Source organism: Erpetoichthys calabaricus, chromosome 13 (genome assembly GCF_900747795.2).
Source record: "Erpetoichthys calabaricus chromosome 13, fErpCal1.3, whole genome shotgun sequence".
Taxonomy (NCBI): Eukaryota; Metazoa; Chordata; class Cladistia; order Polypteriformes; family Polypteridae; genus Erpetoichthys; species Erpetoichthys calabaricus.
The window spans coordinates 21,202,353-21,220,386 of NC_041406.2; the positions used below are offsets into that span (position 1 = coordinate 21,202,353).

At 39.4% G+C, this 18,034-nt stretch overlaps 1 protein-coding gene across 1 annotated transcript in view; it reads right to left on the bottom strand.

The window, feature by feature from the left end:
• The window catches only part of smpd5 (sphingomyelin phosphodiesterase 5), a 53,809-nt gene that overhangs the window by 16,086 nt on the left and 19,689 nt on the right, over positions 1–18,034 (bottom strand). The window contains exons 2-4 of the mRNA XM_028818001.2: positions 14,228–15,494; positions 9,282–9,357; positions 4,490–4,630 (exon numbers count right to left, since the gene is read on the bottom strand). Of these exons, the coding sequence (XP_028673834.1) occupies positions 4,490–4,630; positions 9,282–9,357; positions 14,228–15,358 (1,348 nt within the window). The 5' untranslated portion in view covers positions 15,359–15,494. The remainder of the gene's footprint in view (positions 1–4,489; positions 4,631–9,281; positions 9,358–14,227; positions 15,495–18,034) is intronic.

Genomic DNA, 18,034 nt, shown 5'->3' on the forward strand with positions numbered 1-18,034 from the left:
GATGAACGTCGAACACGTGAGAAGGCAGCATAAAGTTGTCCATGTCCAAAAACGGGTTCAGTGAGGTAGATGCCAACCTTGTCCAAGGTTTGTCCTTGTGATTTGTTGATGGTCATGGCAAATGCAGGTGTAATGGGGAACTGTCGGCGTTTCAATGTAAAAGGTAATTCCAGGTCAGAACTTGTAAGGTCAATTCTAGGAATCAGAACAGTATTGTTAGCATGTGATCCTGTAAGAACTGTCGCTTGAATAACATTGTGTGTCATGGTGTAGACGACTAAACGTGTGCCATTGCATAAACCCTGTTTAGTGTTAAGGTTTCTTAATAGCATGATTATTGTACCGTTTTTAAGGCTAAGATTGTGTTGTGGTAATCCGGCTGGGTTAATAGTGTTCAAATATTCTAAGGGGAAATTCAGATGTTCATTGTCGTCATCAGAGTCAAGTTTGTCAGAGCTTAGAAAGAGCCGTCTCTCTCCAGGAAGTAATGAAATGACCTGGTTATTAATGTGATCAACATTAATATTTTTTGGACATAATATAGTCCGTTGTGTTAAAAGGGGTATTTGGTCTAATGAGATTGCTGTTCCAAATATCTCCGTAAGTAAGTCGTCGCAGATAAAGGGTTGAGGAATTGTAATAATATCTGGGTGAAGTACATCTGTATTGGTGAGTGTACCATCTCCCAGTTGTAATAAGCAATTGTTATATTCGGGATCTGGACATCGCATGTTTTGTACTAAGTGTATCTTTTGAAAGCAATGCCAATTGTCCGCGTAACATTTTTTTGAAGCGCGTTGAAGGTGCCGACGTGAATTTTTTTTTTTTTTGATGCAGGTGCGTGTTTGTGGTCCCGTTACTCTAGCCGTCTAGTTTTGTACCCGTGATCGTATCGTTAGGAATATGGATAAGTAATAAGGAGGATTGCACTCACTGTTAATAAGCGGACTGTTCGTTTCTTCGTATTATCACCAATCAGGTGTCGTGCCTGTATTTGTATTGTAGTTCACTCTCTTGTTGTTTATGTATGACGTCGTCGCGTATTTTATGGTGGACTTAACAATAGCTGAGCGCATGGCATGTGGAGCAATAGCTAAGCACTGTCTAAAATCTCCTCCTAATAAAAGTACCTTTCCTCCAAAGGGAATATTATTATTTATCAACATTTGTAGAAGTTTATCAATGGTGTTGAGTAAGTGACTGGATGCCATTGTAAATTCATCTATAATTAATAGTGTGGCAAGACGGATGTCACGTGCATTGTTACTGTTCATTTTCATAGTGGATACCGATGTTTCTGTGATTGGGACCGGTATTTTGAATAAGGAGTGACATGTGTTTTTGGAGCCGAGACATTTTTTCTTCCGCGGTTTCAGAAGCGCGTTGTAGGTGCCGACGTGATTTGTGCATATTTGCGTTCTTGATTTGTTTCAGGGTGCACTGTTCCAATGCGATGTAATATTTGTCCACATACGCGAAAGCAGTATGGGCCATTGCTTTTTGGTGGCCTGATATTTACTCCGGTATATGAAAAAGCAAATGAACCATTGTAGGATCTAATGCAGTTCGTAAAGTTTTTACTTTCAGGTACTTCGTTAGTTAGAAGCTTCTGTAGATATGCAGGATATGAATGTAAAGGAGGCAGTCTAATTTGACCCTTGTGACAACAACGTGTAAATTCATTACTTGTATTGCCAGTTGTTTCTTCAGGGAAGTTAAGTGAATGACAATGATTGCAAATGACATTCATTAATCCCAATGAATTTTCATGAATAGTGGACTTATTATTGAACGCGCTGTCAGCTAACTGGCGCAATCGTTTAGCAGGTGTCTGTCGTTGATGTCCTTGACGTGTATGTTTTGCTTGTGCCGTTTGAGAGGCTTGTCGTTGTATGTGCAGGATTTGGGATGTGCTATTCTGGAGCTGTAATTGATTTGCCTGTGCTGTGTGAGAAGCCCGTTGCAGTTTACGGCGTTCATTGTTTGTATTGAGCCTTGCCCGTTTTTGTATGTCGGTTAGTCGAGCTTTCTCTTTTTGGAGCGTTGCGTGCTTGTTTTCTGGCATTTCAGATGCGCGTTGTAGACGTCTGTGTTTATTTATTTTGTCCCTTCGCTACCGTTTTTGTATCTGTGAGACTCGAGGTGTTTCGTTTTGAACCCTTGCTTATTTGAGCTTTGCGTTTTTGGAGCCGAGATATTTTTTCTTGGCGCGTAGCCTCACTTTTTTTTTATCTCTGTTAGTGGAGGGGGTGTTTGTGTGTGGTGGGTCTGAATCCTCTTTTTTGTGTGCGTACCGTTTCGTGTGCTATGTGGCGCTTGCGTCTGACTCCTTTCTTTTTGGTTTTCTAGGGGCGCGTCGCCTCACTTCTTATTTCAGTTACTGGAGGGCGGCTTTGTGTGTCGTGGGCGTCTGAGGAGGGGGGGGGGTGTTGCTTGGAGGGGGTGGTGGGATTGGTGGGGCGCGAGCGGCTTCTTTTTTTTTGTGTGCTAGGGGCTTGTGGAATCCTCCTCTTTGTGTGTGTGTCCCGTTTCGTGTGCAATGGGTTTCGTGCGGCGCTGTGTGCGTCGCCGGCGTCTGACTCCTTTTTTCTGTGGTCGCAGCGCCTCATTTCTTGGGGCACCTGCGCAGTACGTCTTTTGCGTCCACAGCCCATGGCCGGATGTCCCTGCGTCCATCCGGTTTACCATTCTCGGTTAGTAATGTGGATATCACAATTACAAGATACTATTACATAATAAATTACAAATTAGTAATACATCATTATACATGAATAATACTTTACTGCAAAAGTAAACCATTGTATTAACATGTACACTGTATGCTAGCAATAGCTGTATTTACTGTTCAATCAGCAGCAAGACTGTCGGTTCAAACTTCACTATTCAAATATACTGTAATTCCAATTCCAAAAAAGGTCATGTTCAAAGGCAAAAGCTGACATTCAACTGTCAAAAAAACAGCTGTTGTTTACTTTAATAGATAATATTGGCACAAAGTTACTCCAAAAACACTTTCATTTTATTGATCTCTTTTTGTACTTCACTTCCACGGTCTGCCTTTACGCAATTTTAAACGATTAGTTTGTTATCTTCATTAGTAAAAGTTGCAGCCAGACCCCTTCACAACATGGTTTTTCTTCTCCCTATCCCACTGCCCTGAACTTTGATCCAGAAGTGTACTCTTGGCAATTTTTCTAAACACTTCTCCAGTGCTCTAAAAATATCTTTGCATTTGATTCTGTCCCTCTCACTCTTGAATCAGAGATCCCCAACTGCTTAGTGTCGAGACCTTCTCAATAAAGCAAAAGGAACATAATGGTCATAATTTAGATTTTCATTTTATTTCAGTGCTTTAAACCCCCAACTTTAAAGAGCCTCATCACCCAACATGCCTCGTCCCACAATTAGTCTCTGTCTTACATGACTGGTGGTTTGAGACATAATGCCAACAACAATGAGGTATAATTACAAGTATTCAGGCCACCTTTATTAAAATATAGCTACATCTGTAAGGAAAAAAAGTTGATCCCCACTTTTCTGGGCGAGTCCACAGATGCTGATTTATTCTGAATATGTGGATAGCGCTTTGAGTACTGAGAAAAGCACTATATAAATGTAATGAATTATTATTATCATAATATCACCCTGCTGCTGCCAGTTGGGCACCTCCAAAAACAATAAGTCCACCTTCGACCTGCCTGCCTCTTGCTTACTGTTCTCACCATGCTGCTGTCTTACTAACTAGTCGGTATTGTTCTGGATCTAAAACTATTCTCTGTGCCTGTCTGGCAATAAAACGTGTCACAATACATTTGCAACGCAGGACTCCAACTGAGTGTTGCTAGCTGAACCCACGCAACAGTGTTATAATCGCTTCATGATTTGCAGATGCACAAGGAAAAAAAAAAACAAAAAAGTAAAAGTATACCAGTGTGTGTGGCTCGTATGGATTTCAGCTTTTTTTTAAGGCTGCTTTTATGTCTCACTATCCTGAGAAGGACTTTTGCACCCAGTCGACATTACTTGACTGAAACAATAAGACAGAGGTGTAGATGTTTGGGATTTTGATGGCTCTTACATTTACCAGAACTTGCCTGAATACTGCTAGGATGATGATTCTTTTTGCCATGTGTGTTTACTTTTGATGGAGCCGCCAATGCAGCCTTTACTATAATAATAAAGGATAAAAAAAACAAAATATGTACAAATGTACATGCATGTCCAAATAAATTTGAATATTTACTTATTTTAAGTGCAGGGTCTTAAACTAAAGCAAACTAACTAATAATACCAAAAGAAAAGTGCACTTGCTTCTTGGCAAATCCTAGAAACAAAACCTGATATTTGTGTGGGAATCTAAAAATAAACAGGTAAATAACTCTGATGAAAAGGAAGAGATTTCCAAAATACTAACAACTGAAAAGGAGCAAATTGCTTGAGACAAAAAGCACATCAACTGTTTCCACTTAAAGAATATAAATATTCTCACCAGGGGAAGTGTTGTCAAAGTTGAAGTCCCCACAGAGAACATCAAACGCCACATTCTCATTAGTCCTCAAGGTGCGTGCTTGAAACTCATTGATCCATTTGCTCAGCATATCCATTTGTTCACAACGGATATGCCCATCAGCTACACAAAAGAAAAAAAAAAAAAAAAGGCATATATTCTTAATCCAAAATAAAAATCTCAATTAATTATCAAGATAAATTAAAACAAAACAAAAGCTACAGAAGGTACAGAACACACAAGCTCAGCTGCTTTCTACATCTTCAGTATAACATTCCTTCCAATTGGTCATGTCAACATACACGTTTAAGATCTGTTTTTTGCAAATAGTACACAGACAACAGCTAGCATATACCATATAGTCTCACACGTGCACTTGGGAGACAGTTTAAAGGGATCTGGTGATGGTAGTTACCCGCCGAACCAGGGCTTGGTGCTGTTATAAGCCTTCTCTCTTCTTCTGTCTGTAGAATGGAAGAATGATAGCAATTCCACCTCTGATTTCTCTTCCATTGTCCACCCTCTTAGACCCGCCCCTTTCTGCCTGAAAGCCGTTTGGCCAGCAGATCAGCCATCTTTAAATTAGTTATTTTTAGACATGAGTTCAAAACAGATGTTTCCACAACTTGTTACATGCTTTTTGTTTTTGTACAAACCTTCATTATACAGGGTCACCAGGGTGGTGCCCCAACCACTTCACATTCTTCTGTCTCCTCAATCTTATTTTTTTTTTTTTTTCCAAAACTGTCAATAGTTTAGGTTTTTACAGTCTGAAATTCTAAGGATAGCTAGAAAAGACAGATTAGTGTACAGTTTACTCTCTCCACCTAAATCGACGCAAAAACTTAATATAAAGCTAGCGCCAAGAGATAACTGTTAAATTCTATAAAACAGTATGTAAATTGGACATGACTTTAGCTATAAAAATACAATTTTAAACAAATTCTATACAGTAATCCCTCGCTATATCGCACTTCGACTTTCACGGCTTCACTCTATCGCGGATTTTATATGTAAGCACATCTAAATATATAACGCGGATTTTTCACTGCTTCACGGGTTTCTGCAGACAATGGGTCTTTTTACTTCTGGTACATGCTTCCTCAGTTGGTCTGCCCAGTTGATTTCATACAAAGGACGCTATTGGCGGATGACTGAGAAGCTACCTAATCAGAGCACACAGTTAAAGTTCCTGTGTGCTGATTGGCTCAGCGACGGAGTGCTTCATTAACCAGGAAGTCTCATCTCACTCATTCAGCATTAACGTGCTCGTGCTCCTGCTTCAGGGGCCGTGTTCAAGCGCCAATAGAAGATGCAAATGACTGCAGAAAAGGTAAAAGTTTTGGATATGTTGAAGGAAGGGAACAGCTACACCGCTGCAGGACACCATTACGGCATCAATGAGTCCACGATTCTTTTTATTTAAAAAGGAGGAAAAGCATATAAGATCTACAGCCGCAGTGTCCTTTAATCAGGGCACAACATGAGTTGCAAGTGGACGTGATAAGGCAGTAGTCTGGATGGAATCTGCTTTAGGGATTTGGATTGTAGAGTGCTGCAAGAAGAACAACGGCGGTGCTAAACAGTCGCCTGAAGAGGCTCCTTTAGAAGAGCTGTAACGCTCTCCTTTGTTGTGCAGTAAAATTAAATCGTTATCGGACAAGTCGTCGTGTCATTGTTGGTGAGTAACCATAATTAATTATCTACGTACAGTACTTATTACATGTACATAGTTTAGTGTCACTGTACACACATTTTACTGTATACAATTTTTCTTGCATTGTATGTATTTATTGCTGGTGGCCTGTCTGTCGTAATGGCTGTAACATATGTGATATCGGAGACACTCGATATCTTCAAAATAATATTTAGGTTTTACTGTATATAAACTGTGTTTACATACATAATTTCAACGAATCTTACCTAATACCTAAGAGAATACAAAGGGTTTATGCTGTATAATTGTGCGGGAAATGTTTATAATAGTGTGGGAGAGTTTATAAGGGCTTAACATATATAAAAAGAACCATATGAACATATGGTTTCTACTTCGCGGATTTCCACCAGTTTTTTTCAGTTATACTTATGCCTGAATGTACAACTTTATAAAAAAAAAAAAAAAAAAAACAACCTTGAGCGCTCTCAAAAATTCACTCATGAGCAATTACAGTAATCCCTCACTTATCGCGGGAGATAGGTTCCAAGGCCGACCGCGATAACTGAATTTCCGCGAAGTAGGGACACCATATTTATTTATTTAACGTGTATTTGGACGTTTTTAAACCCTCCCTGTATTGTTTACAACCCACCCTTTACTCTATTAATAACAGGGACAACTGCTAAGCAATATGAAATCAGTAGATACAGTGGTGTGAAAAACTATTTGCCCCCTTCCTGATTTCTTGTTCTTTTGCATGTTTGTCACACAAAATGTTTCTGATCATCAAACACATTTAACCATTAGTCAAATATAACACAAGTAAACACAAAATGCAGTTTGTAAATGGTGGTTTTTATTATTTAGGGAGAAAAAAAAATCCAAACCTACATGGCCCTTTGTGAAAAAGTAATTGCCCCTGAACCTAATAACTGGTTGGGCCACCCTTAGCAGCAATAACTGCAATCAATCGTTTGCAATAACTTGCAATGAGTCTTTTACAGCGCTCTGGAGGAATTTTGGCCCACTCATCTTTGCAAAATTGTTGTAATTCAGCTTTATTTGAGGGTTTTCTAGCATGAACCGCCTTTTTAAGGTCATGCCATAGCATCTCAATTGGATTCAGGTCAGGACTTTGACTAGGCCACTCCAAAGTCTTCATTTTGTTTTTCTTCAGCCATTCAGAGGTGGATTTGCTGGTGTGTTTTGGGTCATTGTCCTGTTGCAGCACCCAAGATCGCTTCAGCTTGAGTTGACGAACAGATGGCCGGACATTCTCCTTCAGGATTTTTTGGTAGACAGTAGAATTCATGGTTCCATCTATCACAGCAAGCCTTCCAGGTCCTGAAGCAGCAAAACAACCCCAGACCATCACACTACCACCACCATATTTTACTGTTGGTATGATGTTCTTTTTCTGAAATGCTGTGTTCCTTTTACGCCAGATGTAACGGGACATTTGCCTTCCAAAAAGTTCAACTTTTGACTCATCAGTCCACAAGGTATTTTCCCAAAAGTCTTGGCAATCATTGAGATGTTTCTTAGCAAAATTGAGACGAGCCCTAATGTTCTTTTTGCTTAACAGTGGTTTGCGTCTTGGAAATCTGCCATGCAGGCCGTTTTTGCCCAGTCTCTTTCTTATGGTGGAGTCGTGAACACTGACCTTACTTGAGGCAAGTGAGGCCTGCAGTTCTTTAGACCTTGTCCTGGGGTCTTTTGTGACCTCTCGGATGAGTCGTCTCTGCGCTCTTGGGGTAATTTTGGTCGACCGGCCACTCCTGGGAAGGTTCACCACTGTTCCATGTTTTTGCCATTTGTGGATAATGGCTCTCACTGTGGTTCGCTGGAGTCCCAAAGCTTTAGAAATGGCTTTATAACCTTTACCAGACTGATAGATCTCAATTACTTCTGTTCTCATTTGTTCCTGAATTTCTTTGGATCTTGGCATGATGTCTAGCTTTTGAGGTGCTTTTGGTCTACTTCTCTGTGTCAGGCAGCTCCTATTTAAGTTATTTCTTGATTGAAACAGGTGTGGCAGTAATCAGGCCTGGGGGTGGCTACGGAAATTGAACTCAGGTGTGATACACCACAGTTAGGTTATTTTTTAACAAGGGGGCAATTACTTTTTCACACAGGGCCATGTAGGTTTGGATTTTTTTTCTCCCTAAATAATAAAAACCATCATTTAAAAACTGCATTTTGTGTTTACTTGTGTTATATTTGACTAATGGTTAAATGTGTTTGATGATCAGAAACATTTTGTGTGACAAACATGCAAAAGAATAAGAAATCAGGAAGGGGGCAAATAGTTTTTCACACCACTGTAAGTTTACACTTACTGTATAGCGAAGTGCACGTAGCTATATATGACGTGATGATGGTGATGAATATGCTGCGCAGTAAAAATGATGACGATGAAGGTGATAATCCCCTGAATGCAGTAGCAAGAGCACGTTAATGCTGAATGAGTGAGATGAGACTTCCTAGTTAATGCAGCACTCCGTCGCTGAGCCAATCAGCAGCACACAGGAACTTAACTGCGTGCTCTGATTGGGTAGCTTCTCAGCCATCCGCCAATAGAATCTCTTGTATGAAATCAACTGGACAAACCAACTGAGGAAGCAAATACCAGAAGTAAAAAGACCCATTGTCCGGAGAAACTCGCGAAGCAGCGAAAAATCTGCGTTATATATTTAGATATGCTTACATATAAAATCCGCGAAGTCGTGAATCCGCGAAAAGTGAACCGCGAAGTAGCGAGGGATTACTGTACTGAATATTGTCATTACATTTTTTGCCCAACATTTACCTCCAGAATCACTGTAAACTACGGTGATTACACAATGGCTTATTAACACCACCACAAAGGATTGCAGCTAAAAAACAAGGAGAATTCAGAATAAAAAACAAAAATCTGATTCTAAAAGGGAATGTGTCAGGTAATAGATAGTAAGTGCACTGTTTGTATTTTCTGAGCACACAGCTTTACTTATTTCATAAATCTGCCACATAAAAGGTTGAACCAGATCCTTTACAGGATTTTTTTTTACCCAACTCCTGCATGGCATGAAAAGCTAATGCAATGATATTTAAGTGTACGATAATGAAAACATTTACCTTCAGGAGCATGAAGATGTGTGCAGTTAAAATAACCAATTAGCTTTTTCTCTTTGTAGTTATGTTCCAGTTGGACCTTAAAAACAGAAATTTGCAAACATTAAGATATAAAAGCCTTGCAGACATGCACAGGATAGATTGGAACAGTCTATGATGGAAAAAGTCTAGAGTGCAGCTTTGTCATAATTCACTTTAATAAAATTAAGCACACTTCTACTTATGAGCTCACCACACTACACAACTACATCAAATACAGAATGGTTAGACAGGCAGTAAACACAAAGAAATCGTATATTATATACAGTACAAAACACACACATACATACACAGTACAATCAAAAAGTTAAGCCTGGCCTCTACTGAGAATTGAATTTTAAAATAATCCACATAAACATTAAAACAAAATAAAGTTCACAAAGCTTTTTCTATGCCACTCAGAACATTTTGTCTTGCTTATACGGTCAATACTTTTTTAGCAGACTTGGCATCTTCATCACTGACAGAATGCAACACATTGAGATAGCCTTTCATATAATGGAACAGGTGGTAGCCACATGTGGCCAGGTCTGAAGAACAGGGTGTGTGTGTGTGTTTGTGTGACTGGGTTGGGGGGATCAGGGCATCTTTTCAATTCCACAGAGCCGCCACCTTTACAACCTGTGCAGTGTCAGCGAGGGCACTGTTGAAGCAGAAGGGAGATGGTTGACAGCTTTCAGTGATTGTCCTTGACCTTGACTAACCACCACAAATATTGAGAACTTCACAAAAATTGTGCACATAATCTTGCCAGCACTGCTTTGGACCTTAAATTTAATTTTTTGGTGCTACAGAATCAAAGTTTCCTTTATTCCTACTTTTATATGGTCTATGGGTCATAGTGTGGTATAAAAATTTTATGCAACTCTTCTTAAATTTCTCCCAATCTGAAAGGTATGTGGAGAAGTAAATGACTGACATGCAGTGACCTTTGCAATATAAAACTCCGCCAGATAATGGTAAAATAAAGATACATTTAAAAATAATAACCACCAAATAATTAATAAACTTGTTCACAAAAAGAATGTTATTCTGTAGCAGACCTATACGAGTGGTGCTGGGTACTTCTAGATCGCCAAAATTGTTGCTATCTATTGTTGCCATTTGTGTTAATCAAGTTTTAAAACCTGAGGCTTATGTTTAGACTTGTGACTGCAAAATCTGAATTTCATTAGGTGGATAAACATTGTGGCAGTAACCATCATTTATTAATTAAAATAGATTTTAATTTGGTAAACCTTGATGTTTCTGCTACTTTTCTATATTCTGGTACAACAAAAACAAATAGCCAGGAATATGTTCTCAGAAAATATACACGACCAAGTTAAATGTTGGGAGAATATATTTCATTTTAACTGTAAAACTGAGAAATGGTCAATTGTCCAACAGGTTCTCCCATTTCAGCAGAAGATCTCAAGCTCCGTTAGGTTCTTGCTCACCACTCTAACCCAAGGCTCTTAATAATAATAATAATTCATTACATTTATATAGCGCTTTTCTCAGTACTCAAAGCGCTATCCACACAGGGAGGAACCGGGAAGCGAACCCACAATCTTCCACAGTCTCCTTACTGCAAAGCAGCAGCACTACCACTGCGCCACCTCTTCCTCTTCGGTTAGCTGGATATCCAATTGTAGGAAAAGTCCCGGAGGTTCCAAACTTCTACCATTTCACAATTATTGAGGCCACTGTGCTCCTAAGTCACTCAAAGCTCTAGAAATGGTTTTAATACCTTTGCACTGATCTATGCCTCATTCCAATTTATTCACAGAGCTCAACAGAAAGTTCATAGAATTGTTGGCTTGTTTTTAGTCCTGACATGCAGTATGAATGGTGAGACCCAATATACACAGGTGTGTGCCTTTCTAACTGATGTCCAGTCAACTGGAGTCCACCTTGGCAAACTAAATTAAGTTCCAGACACGTCTCAAGAAGAACTGACACAAACAGTATGAATCTGAGCACAATCTGGAATGCCAAAGTAAAAGGTCTGAAAACTTGTATGAAAGAGATTTCAGTTTTTGATTTATAATAAATTTACAAACCTTTCTGAAAACATGTTTTCACTTTGTGATTATGGGTTATTAAGTGAGGACTAATGAGCAAAAAACTGGAATGTATCCATTTAAAATAAAATCTACAACACAATAAAGTGTACAGAGAGTGAAGGAAGGAGTCTGAATACATTTTGAAACTGCTGCATAACAGACTGAAAGATCACATGTTTATCTAGCATATGGCTTAAATAATTAAAGTCAAGATTCACTGACACAAGCAAGGGGCAATTTTATAAAGACAACACCATAATATGCTAAGATTCTCAGAACAAAACTAGTCTACGTGGCCCAATTACTTTCATTTGGAAAGAGTGACAAGCAAAATTTGAAATCCAGCAGGTTACAATTTTACATTTATAAGCTTTTTTTCCCCATTAATAATGAGATTCTCCTGAGCTAGAAAGGTATATGAACAGCAACAAGCCTTGGAGAATATGTGGATAGGTCAGGTATATAAAACACTGCATCTCTTAGACAGAACTTTTCATTTCAAGCTCCTGGGCAGTCGTATATGTTAAAATTTTGCTTGTATTTCCTGTTAGGTTACTTATAGGGCAACTACCTCAGTCAATGACCAAGAATATTAGTGGGGTAAACAGCAAAGTATTCTGTAAAAATATAAATCAAAAAAGAAAAAGTACTGTAAATGCTACTACATAAATGTGTCCTTTAAGACATTCTTCGTTCTTCCTTTTGGGTCCCATTCTATCAGAAACTTTGTCACGTCCGCTTTCCACGAAAACAAGAGATTAAAAATGTTTTGTGGCCACCACTGCAAACTACAATAGGTAAGTAACAAATTTGTTAAAGGAATAGCCCACTCCAGAATGGTCTAAAAAGCATAACTCCAACTGCCAATTTAATACATGTTTTAGGAATAACTAGCCAACGCCGCATAATCACACTGCTTTTTTAATGATTTTTAAGCACAGGGAAAAAAATTAACATTTGCAAAATCCGTAATTTAATAAACCACCAAGAAAAGTAACATTGCAACAATGCACGCTACGAACCAACATACAATCGTCGTTCAGTACGCACTGCCTGCTCATGTGCCCGCCCCTAACTCCTCACCCGAGTCGCTGTCGTCTGTGCACCTCTGAGCCACGTTGTCTTTTCATTGTTCTTTGCGGTTCCGGCTGCTTTTCTATATATAATCCACCAAGTCACCTGACCATGGTAGTAGCGAGGGGGATGGTGGGGGTGGGGTGTGTGTGTGTACAAAGGGCAGGGACGTAATCAGTGCGAGCGTATAACCCGCACTTACTGGGTATTCCTCGTTCGTGGGGAACAATTGCAAGCCCAGGTCTCCATCACGAATGGGGTTCAACGGCTTACCCACGCCTGTTGGCGACGGGTAGACACACGTTGATCCATTCAGTGTAGCGCGCGTGCAGTACCGGACATCCAAGGGCATCACAGACCTGTTAATGCTCAATCTCACGTGGCTGAAAGCCACTTGTTCCTCTAAGAAGTTGGACGCCGACCGCTTGGCGATCGTGTAACTATTTAGCAGTAGGGAGTCTCATTCGTTTTCGGAATTGACCAGACTAATCGCTCCACCAACTAAGTACGGCCATGCAACACCACACACAGAATCGAGAAAGAGCTATCAATCTGTCAATCCTCCCCGTGTCCGGGCCGGGTGAGGTTTCCCGTGTTGAATCAAATTAAGCAAAATTTGTGTTTGGTGAGTTGTTGCATCCGGGTACATGAGCAGGCACTGTGGATGCCTTGAGAGCATGGGTGGACGCGTGCCGGGGAATAATGAGTATCTATATATCTTCTTAGATATAGACAGTGTCAGATGCGGTGTTTGGTGTATTGTTGCAGTTTGTGAGTTAGCAGTTGTGATGGTTATACACTCCAGTACATTGCGGTGCACGCTGGTAACAGTCAGGCGGGCAGGCTTTCCCGTCCCATGCTCTTAGAGTTGGTGGGTGTGTCTCTGTATCGGTTCGAGTTGTTAGGTGGTGCTCTGTCATTTGTATCCCATGGTCGGACGACTTGGTGGATTATATATAGAAATGCAGCCGAAACTGAAAAGAATCATGAAAAGTCAACGTGGCTCAGTGGTGCATGTGTACTGTAGCAGAGACGAAAGCGAGTTGGTGAATTGTTGCGTCCGGGCACACGAGCAGTCACTGTGAATGCCTTGAGAGCGTGGGTAGACGCGTAGAGTTGGTGGGAGTGAGTTGGTGGGCTGAGCTTTGTGAGTTGACTGACATGGCTATTTTTTGCGTATCCCATGGTTGTCTTCCGGCAGTGTGAATGCCTCTAGAGACAGGGCGTCCTTGTTTGGCGAGTTGTTGCAGTTTGTGAGTTAAAAGCTGCGATGGTTTTACACGCTGGTAACAGTCAGGCGGGCGGGCAGGCGTTCTCGTACCATGGTCTTAGAGTTGGTGGGTGTGGCTCTGTGTTGTTGGCAGGCGTGGCTCTGTGAGTTGTCGGCGTATCCCATCATCTTAGCGTTGGTGGGCGGGTCTCTGAGTTGGCAGGCGTGGCTATATCGTGCATATCCCATGGTTGTCTTGCCTGTTCTGTTGGCTTAGTGAATTTTATATATATATATATATATATATATATATATATATATATATATATATATATATATATAGATTCTTTGTGACATCACTATCGGTACAAGATAGAACATGGTAATGAAAATCAAAATGCTAATACTAAAGTATATTGCAGTGTTCATGAAAAACATTAAACAATGGATAGGAAATATAATATGAAGCCCTCCTACATGTTTATCATTCTAATGTAGTTTTAATGCAAAGCCATGCAATTTAACTGGGGGGGATAAAAAAGAAGAAAAAAAAAAACATTTTAAAAGTGCACACATACCTTAACACAAAGCAGACCCTTTGCAGCTAAGGCATCTTCACCCCTTCCATTAGGGAAGCAATGGTAGGTGGCATCCAATATTGGATGGCGACTTGCAAAGAAAATTCCACTGTTAAAGAATTTGAAGCTAGAACAATAGTGAAAACCATAGATCCCCACATCATATAGCACATGATTAAATACAGGACTCAAATGTTCCTTGAGCTTTTTAGCTGCTCTTTTGTCAAAGACCTCTTGAAGGCATATAAAATCCACACTTGCAGGGAAATGAGCAGAGATCTCAAAGGGTACATCACCACCCTTTAATTTATGGCTAAAACGTCCAAAGACATTAGAGTTCTGGTTAGAGTTCTTGTCTGACACTGTTTCGGCTTCATCTGTGCGATGATCCTGCTCTTTGAAATTGTCACTTACAGCAATGGCGACATCTTCAGGGCCGGTATTTAAAGGATTCTCATTTTCACAAACTAAACATGTGTTGTCATCTTCAATTGCTACGTGGGAATCTGGTGGCAAAGGAGGCCTACCAGGTGACTGGGAGTCTGTACAGCCCCCAGAGGTATGAGAAGGTGTAAGGAGACTATTCTTACTCCCATGACTTAAGGTACCACTGCTGGGTGAATCAACATAAATCTTTATCCTGGGTCTTGTAACACCTTGAACAATATATTGGCCAATGACAGAAGACCTTCGCTGAGTGTCAGACAGGTTGTTGAATCGAGCTAAACAATCTGGCAATAGACACAGATTCGCTGTTAAAAACCCAAAGCTTGCCTGTATAGCCTGGTCATCTGTTTTCTTTTTCAAACTTTCATCCTCAGAAGTGGAACACTTGTGGAAATAGACAAAGGGTCGCCTTTTCAATTGTAGCGGCACCCATAAGAGAAAGCCAATCAATGCAATCGGAGAGGTGAGCAAAAACAGAAATGAAAATACAAGAGAACCAAAAATGACTTTTAAAGGTACAAGATAGCATGCCTGCTCTCGACGATGCATTCGTTCCTTTGTAGTAGGAATGCACACTGAAATAAGTCGATCCAAGAACCAGTAACAAGGGAATATAAGTGCCCAAGCCAGGCAGTGCACACCAGCAAGAAAGCCATTGGCAAATGCAGATTCTCGTAATGTCATACTTGATTCAGGACAAATAAGGAAAAGCCAAAAAATGTCCTTTCACACCTTTCTCTTGTATGAAATTCACGTCTCTTCATAGTCACCTCATTACTTTTCCTTGTCTGGTTGGATGAATTTCAAAACCAACAAAACCCTAGAGTGTAAAACAGAAAAAAAGAAACCATTTAAATATATGAAAACATAAACTAGATATATTACTTGGTAGATGACACAAATAAATTGGAAATGGAACAGAATTTGGCCTCACAATAAATCCTTATGATGTTTTCAATAAACAACCTGACAGGGATGTGAAAATCTCTGGTCTTCACATTCTCATTCTTGTGAATTAATGTACAGTTATTATATTTAACAAAAAAAAAAAAACTACACAGTTGTTGACCAGAGACAGATGGGAATAATATTTCAATGCAAGATACTGCAATTTTCAAACATGTGTAAGGAAAGAAGTTTTTTGAAGAACACACTTAGCATAATAAAAAAACAAAAACTTGTGGCAACCATTTACATTTAAAACAACTTATTTCTTATATAGCCCAAAAAAAAAAATCACATAAGAAATGACTCTGTATGCTTTAACATGCCTTGTTTTTGACAGCCCCCCAACCTTGACTCCTTAAGAAGATAGCAAGAATCCTTAACAAAATTTACAAGACAGTTTTCTTAAATATGCAATTATGGAGATAGAAAAGAGAACCTGCAGGTATCTATGATAATTAGCTGTATCACTAAAGAATCTATTTACAAAATGTATACAAGCTAAAGGCTGCAACTCAAAACTGTTGCTGAAATTAAAAAATTCTAAATTGAATTAAAAACAGTGGATATGAATTCATAAAAAACATTAATTCTTGTATTTTGCTCACTTTATTTTTTAATTATATAAGCCAGCATATTTAGGATGGGAAGGTGAATGCATGATGCACATAAATGTAAAATTGCAATATTATCAATAATTTCACAACACCTGTCCGACCAAGAATCCACATGCACTTGCCTCAATGGTCCAGTGCAAAGTTTTCATAAAGAAGATGCACATTATTAGCCCCAGGTAACTGCCAGATTACTTCAGTACAGTTAGGATTATTTATTCCCCACTCCCTTGCCCTGGACCTTATTTGAGACAGGGCTTTGTTCGTCTTTTTTAAATGCACGACTGGGGTATTAACCCTGCCTGATACAAGGACTACTGTGTCCATGATATTGTTTTTTTTATATATAAATGGGATGTACGTACAGACTTGGGTGGAGGGGAGATTCTTACTCTGTTTACTGGTTGCAGGTTTTATTTGGAATGGTTAATGGGTGGGATTCAGGGTGTGATTTTAAAAAGGAAAAAGCATTCCTGCAAGAATGTAGACTACAGGCCAAGAATGTGTCCAGAATTAGAAATATGAACTATTTTGCATACATTTCATCCACTGCCAGCTCACACAAGTACAGCACGATCATTCTAGTACAATAAAACTTGCACATGAGATCACTTAGCTCTGACAATGGAAGAAGATTTTGCTACTGGCTCTCAGAGACAGATGGTGAAAAGACTAAGCTGTGATCTATGTACTCTCCAAACTGGTCATCATTGTCTTAGAGGAGACTGCATTCCTTTAAAATGGGAAGTAACATCCTTCACATCATCTATAGTTCTGTGATGGCCAGTACGATTTTCTACACTGTGAAGCGCTGGACTTGTAACAGCAGTTCAAGGAAGGCCCGCCAAATTAACAAGCTAATTAAAAGGGCAGGCTCAGTTATAGGACACACTCTGGACCCCTGAAGGTCATAACAAAGGAGAGAATTCAAACAAAACTGAGTGCCATTATGAACAATGCTTTACATCCTTTTTCTCCCACACCAAGGACTTTCAGTCAACAAATTATTCAGCAGAAGTGTGTCAAGAAATGCTACAGGGTGGTCTTCATACCAACAATAATATTCCTGTATAATACTCCACTGCGTAAGTGAAAGCCAAGTCAGAGGTTTTCTTTAGTCATTCTGGTGTATTTTTTATATATATAATTTCTTCTATCTAAAGTAATTTTTGCAAGACCTAGCCAAGAATTCAAATTACTGGCAATGCTCTATATAAATTTATTTATTAAACAAGTGTTTCAACCACTTGCACGATTGAATTGTGCACACCACTTGTTTGTTTTCTAAGTTCACTACTGATTTACATTTGTTTGTAACAGCAATACATTTGTATAATGTGTAAATACTGTATGCATGATAAACTGTATTTTCATGTGTAGCCACAACTGTCTCATATTGCCACTCATTAAAAGATTACAGCTGCTGTTTCAAAATGCACATGACACCACACATTGCTTGGCACTTATTGAAAAAAAAAATCAAACAGCGGCTAGATTACCTTACATGAGCAAATCTCAATTAAGAATAGGTTATATATTATATATTATATATATATATATTATCACGTTATGCATTCTGCTGATCACACAGAACAGGGGCACACCCCTGTATGGCTCCATCTTTTCTAACCTACTACAATGTCAAAAAAAAAAGAAAATCTGATAGAGGCAGAAGGCAGTTTCCAGACAGACGTGAGACACAGTAAACAATTGTGATGAACAGAGAAGCATCATTTGTATTTTTTTGGCCTTCAATAAAACAGTTTGATACCCCTGATGTAGAAAAACTCTAAGGACATGT